The sequence below is a fragment of the Pristiophorus japonicus genome, chromosome 5 (genome assembly GCF_044704955.1).
Source record: "Pristiophorus japonicus isolate sPriJap1 chromosome 5, sPriJap1.hap1, whole genome shotgun sequence".
Classification (NCBI taxonomy): domain Eukaryota; kingdom Metazoa; phylum Chordata; class Chondrichthyes; family Pristiophoridae; genus Pristiophorus; species Pristiophorus japonicus.
In genome coordinates, this window is record NC_091981.1 from 276,225,424 (window position 1) to 276,249,937 (window position 24,514).

The 24,514-nt window shown below is 43.6% G+C and overlaps 1 protein-coding gene across 1 annotated transcript in view; it reads left to right on the forward strand.

The window, feature by feature from the left end:
* The first annotated feature begins 345 nt into the window (after positions 1-345).
* The window catches only part of kmt2ca (lysine (K)-specific methyltransferase 2Ca), a 420,190-nt gene continuing 396,021 nt past the window's right edge, over positions 346-24,514 (forward strand). The window contains exons 1-2 of the mRNA XM_070881651.1: positions 346-410; positions 12,250-12,411. Coding sequence (XP_070737752.1) covers positions 12,251-12,411 — 161 coding nt within the window. The 5' untranslated portion in view covers positions 346-410; position 12,250. The remainder of the gene's footprint in view (positions 411-12,249; positions 12,412-24,514) is intronic.

The following is a 24,514-nucleotide window of genomic DNA, read 5'->3' on the forward strand; positions in this document are numbered from 1 at the left end:
CGTCAGCCTAGATCGTGCTCCAATCTCTGGAGTGCAACTTGACTCCACAGCCATCTGACTCCGAGGTGAGAGTGCTGCCACTGAGCTACGGCTGACAATTACATTTGCAGTAAGCCGCAAGTTGAAACCTGCATCAGTCCTCCATAGAGTAGGAAGGGCAGCATAATAGCTGAAGACCAGGAAATGGGTGAGTCACTTAAATAACTTTCCGTCTCTGTTATGAAAGAGTTCTGAGAGAGCTTTCCAAATCCTGAGCAGGATGGTTGCAATACCAGAGGAAGTTATAATGAAGTAGATATCAGCCATCAAAACTTGTAAGGCACCGTGGGGAATTGAAGGTAACTGGGGCACAGGATCTGATGAGTTACACTTGAGAATTTTTTGAGCTTTTTTTGAAATACGACACAAAGGTAAGAAGCTATAATATATTGCCAATTTAGGAAGGGGCAGAAACCCAACTTTAAGGAGCTATAAGTCACTAAATCTGATGTTTACACCATGCCTTCAGCTGCCTCGGTCCCAGGCTCTGGAATTCCCTCCCTAAACCTCTCTGCCTCTCTACACCTCTCTACACCTCTCTGCTCCTTAAAACATACCTCTTCGACCAAGCTTTTGGTCATCTGTTGTAATATCTCCTTATGTGGCTCGGTGTCAAATTTAGTTTTATGACACTCCAGTGAAGCACCTTGGGATGAGTTACTACGTTAAAGGCGTATATAAATGTAAGTTATTTATTGGAAGAAAATATGTTTGAGACCATTGTTAAAAATAGGAAATAATCTTCTGTAGGATTCTAAAGAGCCGCCAGCATTGTCTTGGCACAGGTGTAGCGACTAAAATCCGGATCCCTTGGGACTGAGGCCGTTCCGGATTCCGGGCTTTTCCGGACTTTCGATTTGCTTTCTGACGTCACTAATCCGAAAACCCCAGAGTCCAGGTTCGGGTATTTCCGGATTTCGGAACGTCAGAAAGGGTGGGGGGGTTTCCCGCCGAGAGGCTGTCCGACCCCGCCAAGGAGGTTGCTTTCCGGGCGGGCCCGCGGGCAAGGCCCGAGATCGGCAGGGTCGTCTGGTCTGCACTTCCAGAACATTTTGCGGATTCCGGACGACCCAGCCACTGATCGGTCCGGATTCCGGAACATTCCGGCTTCCGGAACTCTGGATTCTCGACACTGTACCTGTAATGAAAACTCATATTTCTCTAAGCCTTTGAGGATGTCAACAAACTTGTGGATATTTAATTTGTTTGCTACTTCAGCCAGAAGAAAAATATGGGTGTGGTAGTGAAAAATATGGTGCTTTTCCCCTGCCATCCTTCAGTTTAGGCTGCTGCTTGTCATACTAAAACCGAAACGAGTATTTAAAAAAAAAAAAAAAAATTGTATGGGTACATGATTCAACATAAGTTTTCTCTCACTGAAGAGAAGCTCTAATTTCTGGTAAGAGTGTTTAAAGCTGTAAAACAGGAGACTGACTGGCTGGTGCCGAGATTTTTTTTGCCGCACCAAATTTGATTCTGAAGCTCACCATTTACTGCTTTAAAAAAAAATTAAAAATACAAATTATTTGGTGGATTTATAGTTGCATATGGGAGTCAGACCCATATTTCTCATGGCTCCCAATTTGCCTTTGTACACTTACTGACCAAAGTATGGCTGTGTGTGGTATATATGTATGTATAAGAGATCACAAGCAGCTAACAACTTGGAAGTTTTCACAGAATAAAGAATAAAATGGTTTTTAAAAATAAAACATTGGTTTCCCCCCTCTTTTCCTGAAAATGCTGACTTGCACCGTGGTACAATTCCATGATACTGGCTTCTTCCAGCACTTGCTGCCAAGAGACCTGATTCCTGTCACAGTAATCATTTTTTGGGCTTTGTATCCACACAAGCCAGAACCTGATATGTGCATAGACATTTTTGTATTCAATTTTCTGTCCCTTCTGTTGTTGGTGTGGTTCCATGGTACTTACAACCCTCGGGTGTCTTGCTGACACGGCAATGAATTGGGAATAGCCTTCCGGTCTGTATAGCTTCGTGCTATACCAAGCGATGCCTTTATTCACTTGGCCGTTGGGGAGCTTAATGTTTTGTTTCGTCTGTCTTGCATGCTTGCTGGCACTATCCTCAGCTAAAATGAAGATGGGCAATAAATGTTGCCCTTGCCAGTGACGCCCACATCCCATTAACTAATTTTTAAAAATTCAGTTCAAAAGGTATACTTTTGCACCTAGGTTAATCTTTTAGTTATCTCCCCATCAAATGCAGCAAAAGTAATATTACATAGCCTTTTGAAGTTTTGATTAGAAAGCAATCAGAAAGTGTCTCCCTTTTAGTCCCATTTCCTGTCTCCATTTATTTCATTGATGTAGACTTAACCTGATGATGCCAATTTATTAATTTTTTTTAAAACTCTCCTCCAGAATTTGCTGACTCTTGCAAGGTTGCAGTTTCACAGGAGTTGAAACCTCAATGGTCATTCTTCATATCTGAACCTAGACAGAGAGTGTTGGTAGATGTGGGTGTGGTGTTACCCAGAGCTGGGTTCTGTACTAACTCTGGCCAGATATGTGTTTGTCCAGAGGAGTTCCCTGTTAGATTTTAATATTCAATCATTAGCCACTTTTATCCAACAGTGTTTCAGCATGATGTACAGCCTTGAGTATTTTTATGTGAATAAGCCATTCAGTTACTTATGATGTAAAGATTATGGGAAATGGGATTTTAAAAGGCAGTTGACGCTGCTTTTTTTTAGATTCAAACTATTGATGCTGTGAAAGCTATCTGTATATTTGCATTCATTCTCCTTTCAGATCCAGGTATTTCACCTAAAAGATCAGAATTAACTCGCACTCGTGTAGGATACGGGGGGAAAATATTTAAATACATTTATTATTCCCCTTTCCTCATTTTCTCTCCTGACCTCAAACCTTTCTTTAAGTACATTTTAACGAGGTGGCAGCCTTCCAGTACCTTAGCCAGATGACTAGTCTTGATGTGTGAGATGTGTTAATGTGAAATAAGGGAAACATTCAAACCATAGCATCAAAAATTTGAGTTATAAATCTGGAGTTTTTAGTCTTGATTTTATGGGCTGCTACATCCTGTACAAAGAGGGGTCCACACACACCCACAAGAAGTATCGTGCTGGATGTCAACCTAGAATTCAGAGCTGGAATTCTGCTCTCCATTTGCCAGGACTTATCTGGAGCAGGGTTGAAATCTGCACCTTTTGATCTCTCAGCTGGGAATGCCACCACTAAGCCAAAGACTTGCTTCTTGAATGAGGATAGTGGAGAGGGAACATGTATAGAAGGTCTGAAAAGGCATAGTTGCAGTTAATCCAGAACCCTGCTTCTAGGTATGCCAGGAAACCAGAATAAATGTAAGTTAAAACTAGACAAAATAAAATGACAGAAATTTGGAAAGAACTTCTTTGCTCAAATAATTGGAGGGTGTCTTCCAGCTGGATTAGTGGATGGAAAAAAAAATAGTCATTCAAGAGACAGATGGCATAATGGGAGAACTGTAAATTCATATTCTGGATTGATTGGTTAAAATGGGCCATTTGGCCTCCCTCATCCGTATCTTATGCTCTTGAGTTTTTCCATCATAGAGTGCATCATATCTGAGCCCAACCCTGTTCTTGCCCTTCACCCACATGCGTGGATTTAACAGGAGAAGTCACTGGATTCTGCGAAAGTGGGAGAATCTTGGCTGAATTTTTCCCATAAATACCAGGGGGCTAATCGTAGAAATTTACAGCATGGAAGGAGGCCATTTCCGCTCATCGTGTCCACGCCAGCAAATAACCCATCTGAAAAATGCATGATTTGTAATAGCAACTAAAAGCATTTGAGTTAATCATTACACCCCCCATTTTTGGTACACAGGGCTTGATGTATGTACTTGCCTATTTAACCCTGTGTGTGAGTCAGCTGACATAAAACCACTTCAGCTAGGAGAACACAATGCAGGTGAAAGCCAATCTACTTCCACACTGTGACATTCAAGTTGCCTTCACCTTCTGTTCCAGATTCCAATTACTGCATCAGGTAACCCAGTTTGCCCATTGGACAAGTGTGATATTTTTGTCTGGGCTGCAGTATTTTTCCATGGATTCATCTAGTAGCCGGCCAAGAATTAGTTAAACTTGAAAATGGAGATTTAGTTCAAATAATAGCCAAGACTGACTTGGCTTCACAAATAGGAGTCCAGCTGTCTGCTTCTTAATTATCAAGTCATGTTTGGATTATTTTTTCCAGAAAAAGGAAAATTTGTCATGTTTTTTTTTTTGCAACTACTCATAGAGCACCTGACTTGAAAAGTTTTAACAGCACATTGGAGCTGACAGGAATATTATTTCTGTGGCAGCTTGAACATCCTGGTAGTGGGAGCAGATTGGCTTTTACCCACATTGTGTTGTCCTAACTAAAATTATTTTATGTAGGTTTACCCATACATACGGTTACCAAATGTCCCACTTTTGACATCCCTGTTTCCTAGCCACTTTGTATTTATGCAGTGGAAATTGCAGATTATTGTTGTGCGTACGTTCAATGTGCCACTAAGCTTGCTGTATGATAAGTAATTCCGCATTTCTATTTTTTTTTAAAAAAAGGATAAATATATCGAAGCTGTGGGTTGCTAAGATCGTCATCATAGGCAGTCCCTCAGAGTTGAGGAAGACTTGCTTCCACTCTAAAAGTGAGTTCTCAGGTGACTGTACAGTCCAATGCGGGACCTACAGTCTCTGTCACAGGTGGGGCAGACGGTGGTTGAAGGAAAGGGTGGTCGGGGAACCTAGGTTGACGCATGCTCCTTCCTGCTGTCTACGCTTGGTTTGTTTTGTTTCTCGGTGATGGAACTCGAGGTGCTCAGTGCTCTCCCGGATGTTCTTCCTCCACTTTGGGTGGTCTTGGGCCAGGGATTCCTCGGAGTCGGTGGGGATGTTGCACTTTGTCAAGGAGGCTTTGAGGGTGTCCTTGAAGCATTTCCTCTGCCCACCTGGGGCTCTCCTTCATTCACAATCAGGATGTGATTGGATAATCCATTAACCCTTGTTGTCTAGGGTCACAAGAAGAATAATGACCACTTGGTCGAGATGCTATTGGGGACCAGCATGTGAATATATTGTCGTCATTGCAGACCAAACTAATTCTATCTTTTGAACCTTACTATGGGACACACATTTTCATCTCTAGTTTGTAGGAACTGGTTACATTTAGTTGTTGAGAAGCCAAGTGAGATTGTTGAAGGTCAAATAAAATAAATCAAGTTAAGGACAGCTATATTTAGAATTTTGGTTGTTGATGGTTAAAATTGTTACTTGGGTTTGGTGAGTCATTAAAGTTTGCTGTTCTTAGTTTTGTTTACATATGCACCTTTTCCAGCAATTGTTTATCTTCTTTGCGAGCCAATACAATTTTGGACTGATTTTATTTTAGGCAGATATGAGCTCTTTATTACTTGGGACAACTGTTCTCATTAAGACCCACTTATACACTCGCACACTGCTGCTTTAATAACTGGCCAGTGCAACACCTGTGCTGTGGTTGCCACACTTCCTAAAGGAAAAGGAAGATGTTTTAATTTTGAAATATGTACACAAATATCTCTAGTGTGTACATCTTTCAAAATCCATGCCCCAAATTGAATTAAAGAAACCATTCATCCCTTTAATTTGTAAGAATGCTAGATCATTAACAAAACATGATTGTTCCCATGAGTACTTGGCCACTACAGGTACTGATTCGAAAGCCAAACCAAACCCTGGCTGCAACCAAAGTGGTACCTCTTCTGGTGCCAAAACCAGCTGACTATTTAGCCACTTTTGAGCCAATTCCATTTACTGTTTGGCTCCAAAAGTATTTTTCTGTGGGTGGGCTGGCCTTTCATTGCAGCAGTGCAAGCCAAGTATTTGACTGATGCCTTGTTAGTTGAGACTGTTAATCATGCTGCCAATCAGATTTCACCGGAACTGCTTAATTTGGCCCAACAGCTGGGCCATTTGCACTGGTTTGCTGAGTGGTTGCAGCTCCAAACTGATGTGGGTTTTGGCTTCATGAGATTGCATTTGACCGACAGAGCCAATTCTGGTGTTCGTCTCGTGGAGCTGGCAAATGCCTACTTTGCCGAGTTAGAGTTTGCCTCTTGATGGCGTTAGTTTGCCATGTTTGGAGTACTAGCTTTAGTGGAGTTGAAATCCCATTCCAGTGCCAGGTTTTACAATCTCAAAGTACATACAAAACTGATCCAAGTTATTAACTAAAGCTCTTCATTTCCTTTCTACTGAATGCTTAGTCCAGGGATAAAATGTTAACCAATTGTTTTTGAATGATTTTGTTTTTGTGGCTCACATGCTCCATCCACTCCAGTGTTGCCAGCAAATTTGCAACTTCTGATCTTGTGTATAATTTTGTGTTTAGATTGAGATCTCAAGTTCTGAACCATCTCGTTGCCGCTGAATTCTCTGTCCAACTTCACTCATCACTCCCCATTGGGATCTGTTCAATCTGGTTTCTGTTCACTCCATGGAACTGAGACTGTCCCGGTCAGTCACCAGCAACACTAGTGCATTATCCCCTCTTCACCTCTCTAACCTTTGACATCATTGTGCTCTTCCATCTTTCCTCTGTAATCCATGTCTTGACAAAGCACTTTCATCATTCCAGTAATGCATGTCCCAATGTAACCAGTATATCTCCTGCAATGGGTGCAATTCCAGATCTCTGCACGTCACCTTGTACATTATAACCATGTGCTGCTCCTACTCCTCATCCATATGTTGCTCTCCTTGGTAACGACATCTGCCAATGGGATCATATTTCATACGTACACCAATGATACCTACCTTTACCTCTTCACTGTTGCCATTGCTCCTACAACTATTGCTGTGCAGTCAGACCGTCTGTATGACATCAAGTTGGTGATGAGTCAGGACCATTAATGATTTAGATGAGGGGATTAAATGTAGTATCTCCAAATTTGCGGATGACACTAAGTTGGGTGGCAGTGTGAGCTGCGAGGAGGGTGCTGTGAGGCTGCAGAGCGACTTGGATAGGTTAGGTGAGTGGGCAAATGCATGGCAGATGAAGTATAATGTGGATAAATGTGAGGTTATCCACTTTGGTGGTAAAAACAGAGAGACAGACTATTATCTGAATGGTGACAGATTAGGAAAAGGGGAGGTGCAAAGAGACCTGGGTGTCATGGTACATCAGTCATTGAAGGTTGGCATGCAGTTGCAGCAGGCGGTTAAGAAAGCAAATGGCATGTTGGCCTTCATAGCAAGGGGATTTGAGTACAGGGGCAGGGAGGTGTTGCTACAGTTGTACAGGGCATTGGTGAGGCCACACCTGGAGTATTGTGTACAGTTTTGGTCTCTTAACCTGAGGAAGGACATTCTTGCTATTGAGGGAGTGCAGCGAAGGTTCACCAGACTGATTCCCGGGATGGCGGGACTGACCTATCAAGAAAGACTGGATCAACTGGGCTTGTATTCACTGGAGTTCAGAAGAATGAGAGGGGACCTCATAGAACCGTTTAAAATTCTGACGGGGTTAGACAGGTTAGATGCAGGAAGAATGTTCCCAATGTTGGGGAAGTCCAGAACCAGAGGTCACAGTCTAAGGATAAGGGATAAGCCATTTAGGACCGAGATGCGGAGGAACTTCTTCACCCAGAGAGTGGTGAACCTGTGGAATTCTCTACCACTGAAAGTTGTTGAGGCCAATTCACTAAATATATTCAAAAAGGAGTTAGATGAGGTCCTTACTACTAGGGGGATCAAGGGGTATGGCGAGAAAGCAGGAATGGGGTACTGAAGTTGAATGTTCAGCCATGAACTCATTGAATGGCGGTGCAGGCTAGAAGGGCCGAATGGCCTACTCCTGCACCTATTTTCTATGTTTCTATGTTTTGTAACTCGGCATTGGTGAGACCAAAACCATCCTATTCAGATTTTGCTATGGCTCTATATCCTATTCCCCTTCTGGATGTCTACTCCCTTCCCCGATGTCTACTCAAACTCTGCACAACTGTATGCAATCTGGGTATCGTGCTCAATCCTGAGCTGAGTTTCAAACTGCACATCCAGTCCTTCACTAAGACTGCCTACTTCCACCTAAACCTCACCTATTTCTACTGCAGCTGAAACCTCATCCACAACTTCTATTATGTCTATATCCAAATTTTCCAAAGTGCTACTTGCTTGCCTCTCCAGGTCGGCCTCAAATACACTCCAAATCCTCCTATTCCACACAAAATTCTGCTCATCTATTGCCTGATCCATATTGACCTCCACTGGATCCCCATCTACATAATAACATAACATAAGCAATAGGAACAGGAGTAGGCCAATACGGCCCCTCGAGCCTGCTCCGCCATTCAGTAAGATCATGGTTGATCTGATCATGGACTTCGGTCTACTTTCCTGCCCGCTCCCCATAACCCCTTATCGTTTAAGAAACTGACTATTTCTGTCTTAAATTTATTCAATGTCCCAGCTTCCACAGCTCTCTGAGGCAGCGAATTCCACAAATTTACAACCCTCAGAAGAAATTTCTCCTCATCTCTGTTTTAAATGGGTGGCCCTTTATTCTAAGATCAAGCCCTCTAGTTCTAGTCTCCCCCATCAGTGGAAACATCCTCTCTGTATCCACCTTGTCAAGACCCCTCATCTTATACATTTCGATAAGATCACCCTTCATTCTTCTGAATTCCAATGTGTATAGGCCCAACCTACTCAACCTTTCCTCATAAGTCAACCCCCTCAATCCCAGAACCAACCTAGTGAACCTTCTCTGAACTGCCTCCAATGCAGGTATATCCTTTCGTACATATGGAAACCAAAACTGAACGCAGTATTCCAGGTGTGGCCTCACCAAATCCTTAAATAGCTGTAGTAAGACTTCCCTGCTTTTATACTCCATTCCCTTTTGCATTAAAGGCCAAGATTCCATTGGTCTTCCTGATCACTTGCTGTACCTTTTGTGTTTCATGCACAAGTACCCCCAGGTCCCACTGTACTGCGGCACTTTGCAATCTTTCTCCATTTAAATAATAACTTGCTCTTTGATTTTTTTTCTGCCAAAGTGCACGACCTCACACTTTCCAACATTATATTCCATCTGCCAAATTTTTGCTCACTCACTTAGCCTGTCTGTCCTTTTGCAGATTTTTGTGTCCTCCTCACACATTGCCTTTCCTCCCATCTTTGTATCGTCAGCAAACATGGCTACGTTACGTTCAGTCCCTTCTTCCAAGTCGTTAATATAGATTGTAAATAGTTGGGGTACTAGCACTGATCACTGTGGCATCCCACTAGTTACTGATTACCAACCAGAGAATGAGCCATTTATCCCGACTCTCTGTTCTCTGCTACTTAGCCAATCCTCTATCCATGCTAATATATTGCCCCCAACTCCGTGAACTTTTATCTTGTGCAGTAACCTTTTATGTGGCACCTTGTCAAATGCCTTCTGGAAGTCCAAATACATCACATCCACTGGTTCCCCTTTATCCATCCTGTTCGTTGCATCCTCCAGGAACTCCAGCAAATTTGTCAAACATGACTTCCCCTTCATAAATCCATGCTGACTCTGCCTGACCAAATTTTGCTTATCCAAATGTCTTGCTACTGCTTCTTTAATAATGGACTCCAACATTTTCCCAACCACAGATGTTAGGCTCGTTGCTTTTAAAATCTTTGTTTTTGTCCTCAACTCCTCCATGGTCCTTCCTAAAGTTATTGGGAGTCAAAAGGAAAACCCTCCAGTGGCTGGAGTCATACCTGACACACCGGAAGATGGTTATGGTTGTTGGAGGTCTATAATCATAGCCCCAGGATATCACTGAGGAGTTTTAAGGGGAGGCAAACTTGGCCTAATGTTCTTCAGCGGTTAAATTGCTAATCTTCCATCGGTCATAAAGTGGGACTGTTCAATGAAGATTCCAATGTTCAACTCGATTCACAATTTGCCCAATAATGAGTCCATGCCAACCAACATCAGAACCTGGATAACATCTATGCGTAGGCCGACAAGTGGCAGGTACCATTTGTATCATACAAGTGCCAGGTAATGACGATCTTGACCAAGAAATAGCCAAGGCATCTCCCCGTGGCCTTCAATGGCACTGCCATTTAAGATCTTGGAGGGGTTGTTACCATTGACGAGATGGCTGGTCCAGTTCAGCTTCTAAACAACTTGACTACAAGGACGTGGTAAAAACTGATATTCTTTAGCAAATGGCTCACCTCCTGACTCCTCCAAAGCCTTTCCATCATCTACAAGGCTTTAGTCAACAGTGTGATAGAATACTCACCACTTGCTTCGTTGGTGCAGTTGCAACGAAACTGAAGAAGCCTGACGTCATCCAGGACAGAACCATTCTCTTGATGTCCCTGCCACTCTACTTGATATCTACTCCCTTCATCGCCAGCGCACGACGTATGTACGATCTAAAGGATGCATTGCAACATTTCACCAAGGTTACTTTGGAAGCACCTCCTTCCCTTGCAGCCTCGACCATTTGAGAAAATGAGTAGCAATGTCTTGAGAACAAATTAGCGTCCATTTCCTCTCCAACTTGCACACTATCCTGACTGACCCTTAATCATTGCTGAATCAATAACCTGGAATTCTCATTGTGGGAGCACCATTAGTTCAAATGCTAAAGCAGTACATCTGATCGCACCTTGAAATCTCTTTAAAAACCTACCTCTTAAATTGCACACTTGGCTACCTCCTCTAATCTCTTGTCCTCAGATCTGACACTCCGCTATGAAATTACTTGAGATGCTGCACTGTGGTAAATGCTCCAAATAATTGTTGAATTAATTAATGATTTAAGTTGACTCTGATTTTAAAAATCCCGATCCAAGTAGACATTTCTTGAACCACTTAAGCCATGATTAAGATTTGACAGTGAAATTATCTATATTTGATTCTAGTGACGTATAAAATGTATTTTCCATATACATATTTATTTTGCCACCAAATTGTCAGTCCACCTAACTGTAGCATACCTCTGTGCTGAAGTGTGAAGATTGTAGTGATTTATCCAAATAGACTATCCTATCCAGTGAAACAGATTCTGACTAGCATTTGCCCTTATTTTCTTGGTTGAAATGGATTTCCTGCATTTTGTACGAAGTCTTTTGTGTAACACATACATTTATAACATGACCTTTTTCCATCTTGGTCTGTTGATAATTGTACATGATTCCACTGGCTGAGCTGGGAAATACTGCAATGGGTGTTGGGAAGTTGATTGTGCAAGGAATCACAAGTACCAATGAGTGCATGTTTTCAACCCTTTTTGTAAGTAGAGGTGGGTGATTGAGGTCAGACTCTTTGCACCCCCCCTCCCCCACCCCAACTGGCAGATAAGTGAAATTACAGGATTAGCCACCCCAGGTGGCACTTGCTCGTTTTTAGTAGAATTATAGCTCCGCTAACTGGAATCTGTTTTGACTATCAAGGTATCCAGTTAATTTTTGGTCTAGTTCACATTCGCTGACACTCTCAAGACAATCAATTTAAGATGTGTTGTTTCCTGCCGTACTATTCAGTTTGCTGCTGTCCCGTTTATCACCGTCAATGGCGTTTAGTCATCTTGCGAGAATATTTGGCAAGCCAGCTTTAACAACTAGGATATTGCACCAGCCTCTGATCCATGACATTAATCGGTGATGTTGGTCACTTTGAATGTCCTGTAATATCCTCCAGGTATAAAAAGAAACTGAATGTACTGTGCAGTGACACTTTGATTAAAAAGGTTTCCTTGCTACCCCAGTGCTTTTATAACTCGTCCACTGCCGATTCTTTTTTTTCAAAGTTTGTTTTGAGCAAAGTTGTTTTGATAAATTGGTTGGCTAGCCCAATGTTCGAAGAAATTGGCTTTCAATAGATAAGTAAGACAGAATATATTACTGGGATTGACGACCAAAACGATAAGAGAAATAAAAGCCTTTCAATGATGGTGCAGGACCCAATTTCTGCAGTGAAACAATAGATCCCTTTATATAAAAAAAAAATCTGTTCGCAGCGAGTGGCGAAATCAGTTACCGCCACAAGGCAGCACGGAGCAGATGTGGCTATTTATTTTTATCGTGTTCGGGACTAAAATGCACACAGAAACATCCACGCCTGTGGTCGTGGTTTACCGTTCAGATTTGATGTTGACATTCAAGGAGTTTCTGTCACTATTGTAATGACTAATTTTTATTTTTCCACCCTTCTCAGAATGTCATCAGGGGACAAAAGTGTGGAGCCTTCTGACCTAGGACCGCCACCTCTTTCTGCCGCCCTTTCGGCTGCTCCTGTTGGTAACCCCATAAATAACGACAAACGACCACGGGGCCGACCTCGCAAAGATGGCACAACTCCTCTACAGAAGAAAAAGAAGTAAGTGCTGTTTTGAAATCTGCAAAGTAAATTGCACCATTCGAGTTAAGATGTCGCCAATCTTGCAATAAAAATCTTACTGTGATAATGAGGGTTCTGCAAGTGATATTTTGGGATCTGCTTTTTGCTCTTGATCTACTCGTACTTAAAATTCACTTGTATCATGGCCCATAATTTTTTATTTAACACTTCCTTCTTATCTCTGCCTTCCTGGTTCATGGAAGGGGGTGGCTTGGCAGAACAACAAATCCCAATTGGTTGGGCAGTGTCATTTTTGCACGCTCCATTTCATTATCATTCTTGGAAATAAGCCTGTACACCTCTCTGCCACTGCAAAACTTTTTCTCCCTGATGCACTTTGTTTAACAGTTTAACTTTTGAGCCTTGTGTTGTGTAGGTCTAGATTCAGTTCCTTATGGCACACTTTTCTAATTAGTTTAGTGGGTAAGGTGACAGGGACTCTTATTTTTCATCTGGCGATCACAGGACATAATGGCTGAAGGGCAGAAAGACTATACATAAACTCGTGATCTATTATGAGGGAGAAAATTCTTCAGTGTTTCTTCGGTCTGTGTGTCTGTCTCCTTTTTCCCAAAAGAAGTTATGCAATGTTTGCTATATACATTACAGTATATTTTACTCCTCTAATTTCAACCATGTCACTGGGTTTATTTAGTACAGTTGTATCCATACAATATACAGAGGAATCATATTTAAGGCAATTTGAGCTATGCTAGTATGCTGCATATGTGATATTTTCAGTCATTTCCTCAAGTTGCTCTCACCATGCCATCACCAGTGAGACAAATGTAACCACTGATACACTCTCCAAACACTAAACTATACTGCTGAGTGTTTCGTAACATTTGGAGTAGACATTGTATGAAAAATCACACAGCTGCCTTTTATATTTTACAACAACTTGTATTTATATAGCGTTTTTAACGTAGTAAAACATCCCAAGGCGCTTCACGGGAGTGTTATCAAACAACATTTGACACCAAGCCACATCCGGAGATATTAGGGCTGTTTGGTTAGAGTTAGGTTTTATGGAGGGAGGGAATTCCAGAGCTTAGGATCTTGGCATCCAAAGCCATGGCCGCCAATGATGGAGTGATTAAAATCAGCAATGCTCAAGAGTTGGAGGAGTGCAGATATCTTGGAGGGTTGTAGCTCTGGAGGAGATTAGAGATGGGGAGGGCGAGCCCATGGAGGGATTTGAAAATCGAGGCACCAATGTAGATTAGCGAGCACAGGGGTGATGGTTGCATGGGATTTGGTGTGAGTTAGGACACGGGCAGAAGAGTTTTGGATGACCAGTACAGAGAGGATGGAAAGTGGAATACTGGCCTTGAATGCTTTGGAATAGTTAAATCTAGAGGTAACCAAGGCATGGATGACGGTCACAGCAGCAAATGAGCTCAGGCAGGGAAATTCTTACCAAAAAAGTTATATTCTGACAGCATATAAACTTCACATACCTACCATAAACATTTGAATTGTATATTGGTGACAATTATGAATTTGATCCCTTTTCCCCCTCTCCTTTTCTGAATGTGATTTGTGATGCAGTGCCACCTATTTTTGTCAGCCTCCTACTTCACATAAGTGAGCCTAGACGGTGAATATTGATACGGTATCCCACAATGAAGATTGGTGGGAGACTGGATTACAAATCAGCATCAATGCATGGTTTACAACAGGGTAACTGGCAATCTGAAGCAAAAGACTTAGATAATTTTATTTCCTTTTCTTTCTTCCTCCCTCCGCTTCAATAACCCAGAACTCTGGATGAGATGAACTAACTCACCACAGCCCAGGATCAAACCTGGAATGTTCCTGGTTAGTATGGTTTAGTGCCACACTTGTGCTGCAATACCCATGGAGTCATTGACTGAGCTCTGTCAATGATTCAGGTTCGACCTCTCTGGTCCGGCACCCTCGGGACCTGACCAGTGCCAGAACAGAGAATTTTCCGAACCATGGAAGGTCACGCCAAGCCCAAGCTTACTGACCGGTACCTGAAGATGCGCCCAGGCTCCTGAACGCCTCCACCACCCTCCGGCTGCAAAACTCTGGCTTCGCGCACTGTCTCCGTGTAGAAATCTCCCAGTCACATTTGTTAATTAAAGTGCTGGTTTGGTGCTCTTTTTTTTTTTAAATCAACCCTCCTCTCCCTTAAGCCCAGCTTCGATGCCTCAGTCAGCCACCTGCCCTTCCCTTTCCTTGCCCGGCCACCTCACTGGGAAACCAGGACGCCACGCACGCAAAGCGGCAGTTGTGCACTGATCAATGAGAGCCAGGAAGCGATGCCGAAGCCAAACCACGGATGTTTCTGGACCAGACAATACCGGGCCAGAGGTCCAACCTGTACTATAAATCCCCTGTCTTCATTTACTTGACCCATCAAATTGCTTGAACATTTGGTACGGTTTTGCTTTTGAAAGACTTTAGAAAAGAACTCTGTATTTACTTCTCCGTTGAATGACTTTTGTGCAAGCCATCTTATTTGCAATACTTTGTGATTTGACACGGTTAAAACTCTTGTCTGTAGCTTAATTTTTTTTTTAATTCGGAGTTTAGATCATATCACCTATTGAAGTGATATTGATAAAGCATCCAACATTATTCCTATAGATCATGAAAGGAGAATATTAAAAAAATGAGCTTGCTGAGTCCAACCACTGTAAAACTATTGTTGTAAAATCAGTGTTGGTATCCGGTTGCCGTCTGTTTTTATGCACTTGACTAGATGGTTATCATTGGTTAGATGCACTTGTGCCAGTCTAGTCTGCAAGCATAGTTGCTCGCCTGTAGATATCTAGCAATGTATTTTCTGCCGTTTGCAGATTTTAGTGAAAAAGTTCCCCTGAGTATAAAATGCTATACTTGGGTCTACTCAGTAACAAAACATTTACTTCACTGGCGTGCACCAGTATCTGCTCTCATTGGAGTATCTTAGAAATTGCAATTCTCGGCATTTAGTTTGCACCAGTTCTAGTCAGTTAGAACAGTTTCATTTTGGAACAAATTTTTTTTTCCAAAAGAGGGCGTGTCTGGCCACTTAACGCCTGTTTTGAAAGTTTAGGCAGTGAAAACTTATTCCAAACTAACTTAGTATGGAGCAAGTGTAGATTTTTGTACGCTCAGAAAAACCTTGCCTACACTTTACAAATCAGGCATGAGGAATAAAATTTTACAAACATTCAACAGTCTTATTTATACAAATAAAGAGCCATCCTGACTAAAAAATTATAAACAAAGCAAAGACAAAATATTGAATATTCCTACCTGTGAGCAGCAGCCTTCGAGCTGCGGTGCTTCAGGCAGGCTTTCCTTCCATGTAGGAGACACGGATGGCGTCAGCCAAAGACACAGCAAGCAAGCAACCTTCGAGCTGTGAGGGAAGCTGAGGCCATTCGGCCACGGGATAGGGGCGGCGGCAGTGGCTGACGGCAGCCAAAGACACAGCAAGCAGCCTTCGAGCTGCGAGGGAGACTGAGGCCATTCGGCCAGGGATAGGGAGAGGCAGCCAGATAGCCAGGTTGAAACTTAAATTTGCAGAATGGGTGCTGCATTGTCAACACCACGGGTTATGCAATGGTTCGTCATCAATTCACTGCGTAGGAGAGAATTGATTAGAGCTCACCGCACCAGGAACGTCATAGCCGTAGGTTGATGGGCAGGAGACCTTACCCACGTCGGCAATATCGAGCCAGGCACTCGTACCGGGACATGAGCAAGGCTGATTGTGCCAAAAGGCTGCGTTTCCACAGAGAAGTTGTCGCCGAGATCTGTGATATGCTGAGAGCAGATTTGCAGCCCAGAAGCAGAATGCCGACTGCCTTGTCTGTTGAAGTGAAGGTAACAGCTGCACTTGCCTTCTATGCCTCGGGATCGTTTCAGGCTACAACTGGAGATGTGTGCACCATCTCTCAACGTGCAATACATGCCTGCATTTACCAGGTCACGGCTGCACTGTATGCGCGGAGGAATGACTTCATCAATTTCCCAATGACCGCACAAGCGATCCATGAGAGGGCTGTGGGCTTCTTCAGGATTGCCGGCTTCCCAAAGGTACAGGGCTGCATTGATTGTACCCACGTAGCCTTGCGAGCACCTGTGGAGGATTCCGAGCAGTACAGGAATAGAAAAGGTTTCCACTCCCATCAATGTGCAGCGCATCATGTCAGTCGATGTGAGATACCCTGACAGCACCCATGATGCGTTCATCCTACGCGACAGCATTATATCTGACATGTTTGAGCAGCAGCCAGAAGGGCAGAGCTGGCTACTGGGAGACAAAGGGCACGACCTGACCATCTGGCGCATGACGCCCCACGTGTGGCACGACCAGAAGCTGACCGTCAATGCAACATGGCGCACATTGCGACGTGCAGCATCATTGAGAGGACCATTGGCATATTGAAACAGTGTTTCCGATACCTGGACCGTTCCGGAGGCCACTTGCAATACTCTCCTCAGATTGTTGGTCACTTCACTGTTGTGTAGCCATCATGAGGCAGCAGGAGCTGGTAGTGGAACCAGAAGACCCACGTGAGGGTCCAGTGCATGATAGTATTACGGAAGAGCAGGATGTGGATGATGATGACGATCAGGAAAGCATGCAAGTGATGTCTGAGCACGAGGTCGGAGGAGGGCCGTCCATTGTGCTCCTTTAACGATTGCTCGAGCCCTGTGCCAACAGCTCATTCGTGAACGCTTCAATTACTGATGCCTGAGGGCTCTGCAACCACTGTTGCGCATGGACATGTTTATTCTTTGGAGTTGTTTCTACGTTGTGTTGTGTTAATGGAAGATGATTCAGTTTTAATGAAAAAGTATTTTACTGAAAAGTTAACATCACTAATAAAATATTTGTATCAAACTTTACTTTTTAATATGACTCTTGAAGATCACTTATAAACTTGTAAAGTTACAAAACTATTTCAATGTGAAAAATCTTACACTCTCAAGATCACTTTTTAGGTGCAAAATTAAATAAGTTACAACATGTGAGAGCATTTACACTAAGATCACTTAAAAACCCCAAGATCACTTATAAGTTGTAAAGTTACAAAATTTACAAAACAATTTCAATTTGAAAAACGCTACTACAGCTACATCAAGAACAAGAACAAAAGCAGCAAAGAAAGGCTGCAACCATCTCTCATCCACATCTCAGTGAATGTTCACTTCATGGGGGTGTCATTTGATTGGCGGGGCTGTGTGCCTTTATTGCAGCAGCTATCTCCCTGATGGCCTGTGCTGTCGCTTGCATGCCCTCCCTGACGGCCTGTGCCGTCGATTGCACTCCCTCGGATATTCCCTAAGTTCCCGTATCATTATTGCTATTTCTCCCGTCAGGACTGTTACCTCTTTATCCACTGCACTGACGCTGCCGATGAGTGATCGGGTAAGCTCATTGGTCTCCATACCCAATGCCACAACCTGAGTCGCATCTGTTGCACGCTGCAGCTCAAGAGAGCGTGTGTCCAATCTCCTTCTCTCTGCCTGGGTCTGCCTCGTGGCACCACTACACGGAGGTGTGGGCACAGACGGTGGGACGCTCAGTGTTCCAAACGGCACCACTACACGGAGGCGCGGGCTGGGATGGTGGGACGCTCTGTGTTCCAGACGGCAATACTAGAGAGAGAGGCGCGGGCTAGGATGGTGGGTGAATGGGTGTAAACTGCTCCTTTTATATCACCAGCAATGTCGGAATCAAAACCATGGAAGTTGGAACCAGAACCTATGCAAGGGGTTGAAACTCTGATGCCCCTTAATGGAGTCTCATCAACATTAATTTGGAAGCTCTCCCCTGTAGACATTTGTCATTGCCGCCATCATCCAGTCTGGATCGTCCGCATCTGGTTGTACTAGTTCTTGTTCTGTATCTTCAGGATCCTCAGGGTTGACAGCAGCAGCAGCATCATCATCATCCTGTTCTGCAAAATACATCAGAACAGTTAAATGTTTAACAGCAAGGGAGGGGGCAGGATAGGTGGCATGAGTACTCTCACACATAGCAGGCCAGGCAGCAGGTTGATTTGAAGGGCCACGATGCATTTTCAGGACTTGCCCTCTTCCTCGTGTGCAGGCCCAACTTGTGCTGTACTGATTGCTTTTCTCCATGTACGACTCATCATGGCAGCTACCCTCTGTTCCAAGGGGGTCAGTGGTAGCAGATTGGGCGTGCCTCCTCCTGTTCGAGTTGCTTCCCTTTTGTTGTGGGCCAATTTCTTCTGCTGAATAAAATATAACTTTTTACAGAGTGCGTCTTTCTGCAGGGTGGGACATACAGATAGTCACATTACAATTACGATTACATTAAAAATGGAAACTATTACTTGCACTAACTAGGGTCGTGCCATTTCTTTTTGCACTGGCTTCCAGATCTCATGGTATGCACCACTGCGCAGTAATCTTCTGCAACTTGGTTCCAGCATTTCTTCATTTCTTTAGGTGGCACTTTTATGCGACCTCTGTTGCTGGTATCGAGCTCCTACCATCTCTGCTCAATGACGTTGACTAATATCTCCACTTCCTCATGCAAGAAATTCTTTGTTCTTGGTGGACGTTGTTCCATTGCTGTATTGAATTGACAGTCTTATTTTTCAAAACACACAGTCCTTAATTTGCATGCACCTGTTCTGGAAGTTTAGCAGTGAAAAGCAGCACTCACTGATTTCAGCAGGTGATTTATTCAACAGTGCTGCTAAAAGCACTGCTTCAGGCACACAAAAAATCACCAAAATTAAATCCCAAACCTTTCCAGGGGTCCACAAGACAAATCAACACTTTTCTTTAAGTCCCTTTAAAAATGGCCACGTGCCAATGTTTCTGGGCTATTGCGCGTGCACACTTGCAGGGCTGTCGGCACGACTTTGCCTCATTTAAATTACCCCCCCCCCCCACTATCAGAATCAGTGCGGCTCTGTGGCTCCGCCCGCCGCTGCTGTGTGCGCGCCGCGCCGCGCCAAGCTCCCAGGGACCTGCAAGGAGCTGGAGAATTCAGAGGTATTTTTCTGTCGTACTTTTAGGTGCGAAAAACGGGCATCCAGGTCGGGGCTGCGCCGTTCTAGGCGTGGCCCGAAACTTGACCCCATTGTGCTGGCTTGGGACCAGAACACCAGAAGTTAACACATTGAAGCAAGAACTGCAAATAGTGATTGTGGCTATGTCTCGGTAGCGGCCTAGTTTGCAGATTGAAGACCCTTTTGTGATCAACTACTGTAATTGTGAAGCCACTGTGAATTCCATTCCAGTAAAGAATGGGAGTGTAGCTTTATTTGTGTGAACCCAGCAAGAAGACTCACTGCAAAATATGCCAGTTACACACGAATATGAATGCAGAGGTGATGTAATTCTGATATTGGTGCCTCTCCAGCATTGCATTTTCTGTACAGCCAACCCCTGATAAATCAGAGTTACGTTAAAAAAAGATTTGAATTAAACAAAATGGGAGTTAATGGAATTAAGTGCCTCTTTTTCCAGCCAGGATACTCAGTGGTTGCATTGCACCAGAAAGGACTCTTTGTGGATCTTGGATCTTTCACACTTGTGGTTGGCATTCTTTTTGAAGAGAACTGGTGTGTTCTAAATGTGTAAGTAGTACACGCATTATCTAGACTACAGGAAGTAATTGCAAGGCCCAATTATTGGTCTGCTGCGCTGGCAGTCTGCTCAGTTTCCTACTGAAATGGCCTCTGGGAGCAGCTGTTCCTCGATCTTTGGGATCTTAAATGTTGCAGAAGTATTGCTTATTGCTTGTAGCTTGTGTTGATGCTGGGTATGAATCCAGTCGCAGTAACTTGGTGTTACAAGTATAATGGAAGATGTATTGGGCTCCATTAGGAAAAGACACAATATTTCAGTGATCTGAAAGTAGAAGCCTGATTTTGAAAAAAAAACAGATGCTTTTGAGCTAATCAGGTTTAGGATATTATGCAGGGCAAAGCAACAGTTCCTCACTTTTAAAATTTCTTAACCACTGCCTGTGCTCCGATGGGCATAGAACATTTTTAGTACAGATCAATGTGCTAAATGTTGCTCCTGCAATATGCTTTTATGCTAGACTCTTGAACGGTCTTCAGTTCTGCTGTCACCCACATCAGCTGTCCTAGGAGCCTGTTGGTGTGACTGCAAAGATTAAACCAAATTGAGTAGCTTTCTGCTGGTGGGCATAAATGCACTGGATCTAAGTTGACATTTCCCAAACTTGTTTCACTTCGGATTTGTACAGCTGGCATGCATTCAAATTTTGGCCCTAGAGGTGCAGTCGTGGTGTTTGCATCCATTGCACTATCTAGTGTTCTGTTAATACCCTGCGCTTAGTGTCCATTATACTAAGTGCAGATTGTCCATGTGATAAATTCTAAAATGGAAGACTGAAGACTAATACTTAATTTGAGAAAGCACTGGTTCATTTTTTTTGTTCATTCCGGGATGTGGGTGTCGCTGGCGAGGCCAGTGTTTCTCATCCCTCATTGCCCTTGAGAAAGTGACGGTGAACCGTCGCCTTGAACCACTGCAGTCCTCGTGGTGAAGGTACTCCCACAATGCTGTTGGGGAGGGAGTTCCAGGATTTTGACCCAGCAACAATGAAGGAACGGCGATATGTTTCCAAGTTCGGATGATGTGTAACTTGGAGGGAAACTTGCAGGTGATAGTGCTCTCATGCGCCTGCTGCTCTTGTCCTTCTAGGTGGTAGAGGTCGTAGCGGGTTTGGGAGGTGCAGCCGAAGAAGCCGTGGCGAGTTGCTGCAATGCATCTTCTAGATGGTGCACGCTGCAGCCACAGTGTGCCGGTGGCGGAGGGAGTGAATGTTTAAGGTGGTGGATGGGATGCCAATCAAGCGGGCTGCATTGTCCTGGATGGTGTCGAGCTTCTTGAGTGTTATTGGAGCTGCACTCATCCAGGAAAGTGGAGAGTATTCCATCACACTCTTGACTTGTGCCTTGTAGATGGTGGAAATGCTTTGGGGAGCTGGGAGGTGAGACACTCGCCGCAGAATACCCAGCCTTTGACACATTTATGTGGCTGGTCCAGTTAAGTTTCTGGTCAATGGTGACCCCCAGGATGTTGATGGTGGGGAATTAGACGATGGTAATGTCGTTGAGTATCAAGGGGATGTGGTTTGACTTTCGCTTGTTGGAGATGGTCATTGCCTGCCACTTATCAGCCCAAGCCTGAATGTTGTCCAGGTCTTGCTGCATATGGGCATGGACTGCTTCATTTTCTGAGGAGTTCCGAATAGAACTGAACACTGCAATCATCAGCGAACATCGCCACTTCTGACCTTATGATGAAGCAGCTAAAGATGGTTGGGCCTAGGGCACTGCCCTGTGGAACTCCTGCAGTGATGTCCAATGCTGAGATGATTGTCTTCCAACAACTACAACCATCTTCCTTTGTGTTGGGTATGATTCTAACCAATTGAGAGCTTTCTCCCTGATTCCCATTGACTTCAATTTTACTGGGACTCCTTGATGCCACAATCGGTCAAATGCTGCCTCGATATCCAGAGCAGTCACTCTTGCTTCACCTCTGGAATTCCGCTCTTTTGTCCATGTTTGGACCAAGGCTGTAGTGAGGTCTGGAGCTGAGTGGTCCTGGCAGAACCCAAACTGGATATTAGTAACCTGTTAGTGAGTAAGTGCTGCTTGATAGCACTGTCGATACTTTCCATCACTTTGCTGATGATTGAGAGTAGACTGATGGGGTGGTAATTGGCCAGATTGGATTTGTCCTGCTTTATGTGGACAGGACATAGCTGGACAGTTTTTCACATTGCCAGGTAGATACCAGTGTTGCATTTCTGTACTGGAACAGCTTGGCTAGAGGTGCGACTAGTTCTGGAGCACAAGTCTTCAGTACGACAGCCGGGATGCTGTCGGGGCCCAATACCGTTGCTGTATCCAGTGCACTCAGCTACTACTTGATATCACGTGGAGTGAATCAGATTGGCTGAAAACTGGTTTCTGTGATGGTGGTACCTCGGGAAGAGGCCGATATGGATCACAAACTTGGCACATCTGGCTGAAGATGGTTGCAAACACTTCAGCCTTGTGTTTTGCTGGGCTCCGCCATTATTGAGAGTGGGGATATTCATGGGGCCTTATCTTCCCATCGGGAGGGTTCGTGAGCATTTGCATTTTGATGGATAGATCCTATTGTACTAGATAGGGAGATTGTTACTATTGAAGGATGAGATCATGATGCTTGATATTGAGAAATACTGAATCGAGATTTGGTAGATCAGATGTGGCTGAAGAGCTTAGGCTGCAACATAAGTCAAGGATAAGACAAGCCACGGAACCTATCCATTCATTCCACTGGTACTCCACCTCTGCCAATCTAGCTTCCAATTGTCTTTTCAACATCTTTTTTAATGACCTCTACTTTCCTGGCTGACACATTATCTATAATAAGTCAATTTTTGTCTCTGCTGGGGTGGGAGCGGGACCAGGGGCTGGGAGCACGTTGCACAGAACAATGGGCGGTCAGAGCCCACCCAGCCTCGCAACCAATCAGGGTGGGGAGCGATGGCGCAAATTTGAGGGGGTGGGAGAGAGAGGGAGGGGGAGGGTGGAAGGAGGAGGAGGGAGGGAGAGAGAATAACAGCGTTGATTCTATAGACGAAGATGAGAATCTAAACAAGTACTGTTGCAATAAAGATACTAATTTGACCTCACGTTTTGCAGGTCTCAATTTAAAATATTTGTCTGTTTTGGAGTAAAGAAGTTCTCAATTGGATCTGCTTTATTTTTAAATTTACTTTTTTGAATTAAAATTTATGACCCTTCCTGGCATGCTTTGAAATTATATATTTTTACTTTGTCTCGTTTAATATTTTGTATGATTTCATCATGCGTCACTTATTACTCCTTGACTGGAATTTGATCTCTATATTTGGGTTGCTGTTTTCTGCACCCTTCCAATACACACGTCACTTTTGTAGTACGCCATCCAAAAGTAAAGAAGGCATTTCGAATTATCCTCTGACCAGTTACTGCTGAAGAATTATTTCAGTAGACTTCTGTCCTACTGTTCTGTCCTAGCATTTTATTAATTAAAAAAAAAAATTGCTTTGTTGCGTTGTCTGGACATTGAAGCCTACTATTGCTCCCTAAGACGCTTTACTACTTCAGTTCCATTGATTGAGAAAGATCGTCTAGACTCTTCCTGTGGTTCAACTGGTTATTAAGGGTCCCATGGTACTTTTCAAACGAGCAGTGAGCTTTCACTTCTCCAACTCTGTCATGCAAAACAGATTAACTGACCATTCATCTCATTGTTATTTGTCCGACTTTGCTGAACACAAAATGGCTGCCGCATTTACCTACCTAATGGTGACCATGCTTTAAAGTCATTCATTGTGTATGAAGCACTTTGGGACGTCCTGAAAGACGTGATACAGTGCACCACATATAAACACAAGTTTGGGATTTCTGCAGTATTTCATGTCTATGACCGTTTGGCATTTGGTTGCCCAATTGCATAACGATCTAAAACCGTGTGCACATTTTTCTTGCCACATCCTCTCAACGCCTTCAATGTTTTAGTGTTGATAAATTAAGATTTGGTTCCAGAATCTAGGTCTTCAGATTAGAAATAAAAGGAAAATACGCATTGGCCTTTTGTAGGGGTTCGACTCGTCACTTCTTGCTCTGCCCCCCACAGCCTGCCCTATCTGCGTTGACATTGCATCTCTGCTGAATAAACTCAGTTTCCTTTTTTTGTGTCATTCTTTAAAAGTAAAAAAACTAGCATTTATATAGCGCCTTTCACAGTCGTCCCAAAGTACTTTACAGACAATGAAGTACTTTTTGATGTCACTGTTGTAATGCAGGAAATGTGGCAGCTGATTTGTGCACAGCAAGCTCCCACAAACAGCAATGTGATAATGACCAGATAAACTGTTTTTTGGTGATGTTGATTGAGGGACAAATATTAGCCAGGATACTGGGGATCACTGTTCTTTGAAATAGTGCTGTGGGATCTTTTATGTCCATCTGAGAGAGAGAGAGTGAGTAGATGGAGCCTCGATTTAAGATCTCATCCAAATAATGGCACCTCTGACAATGCAGCACTCCCTCAG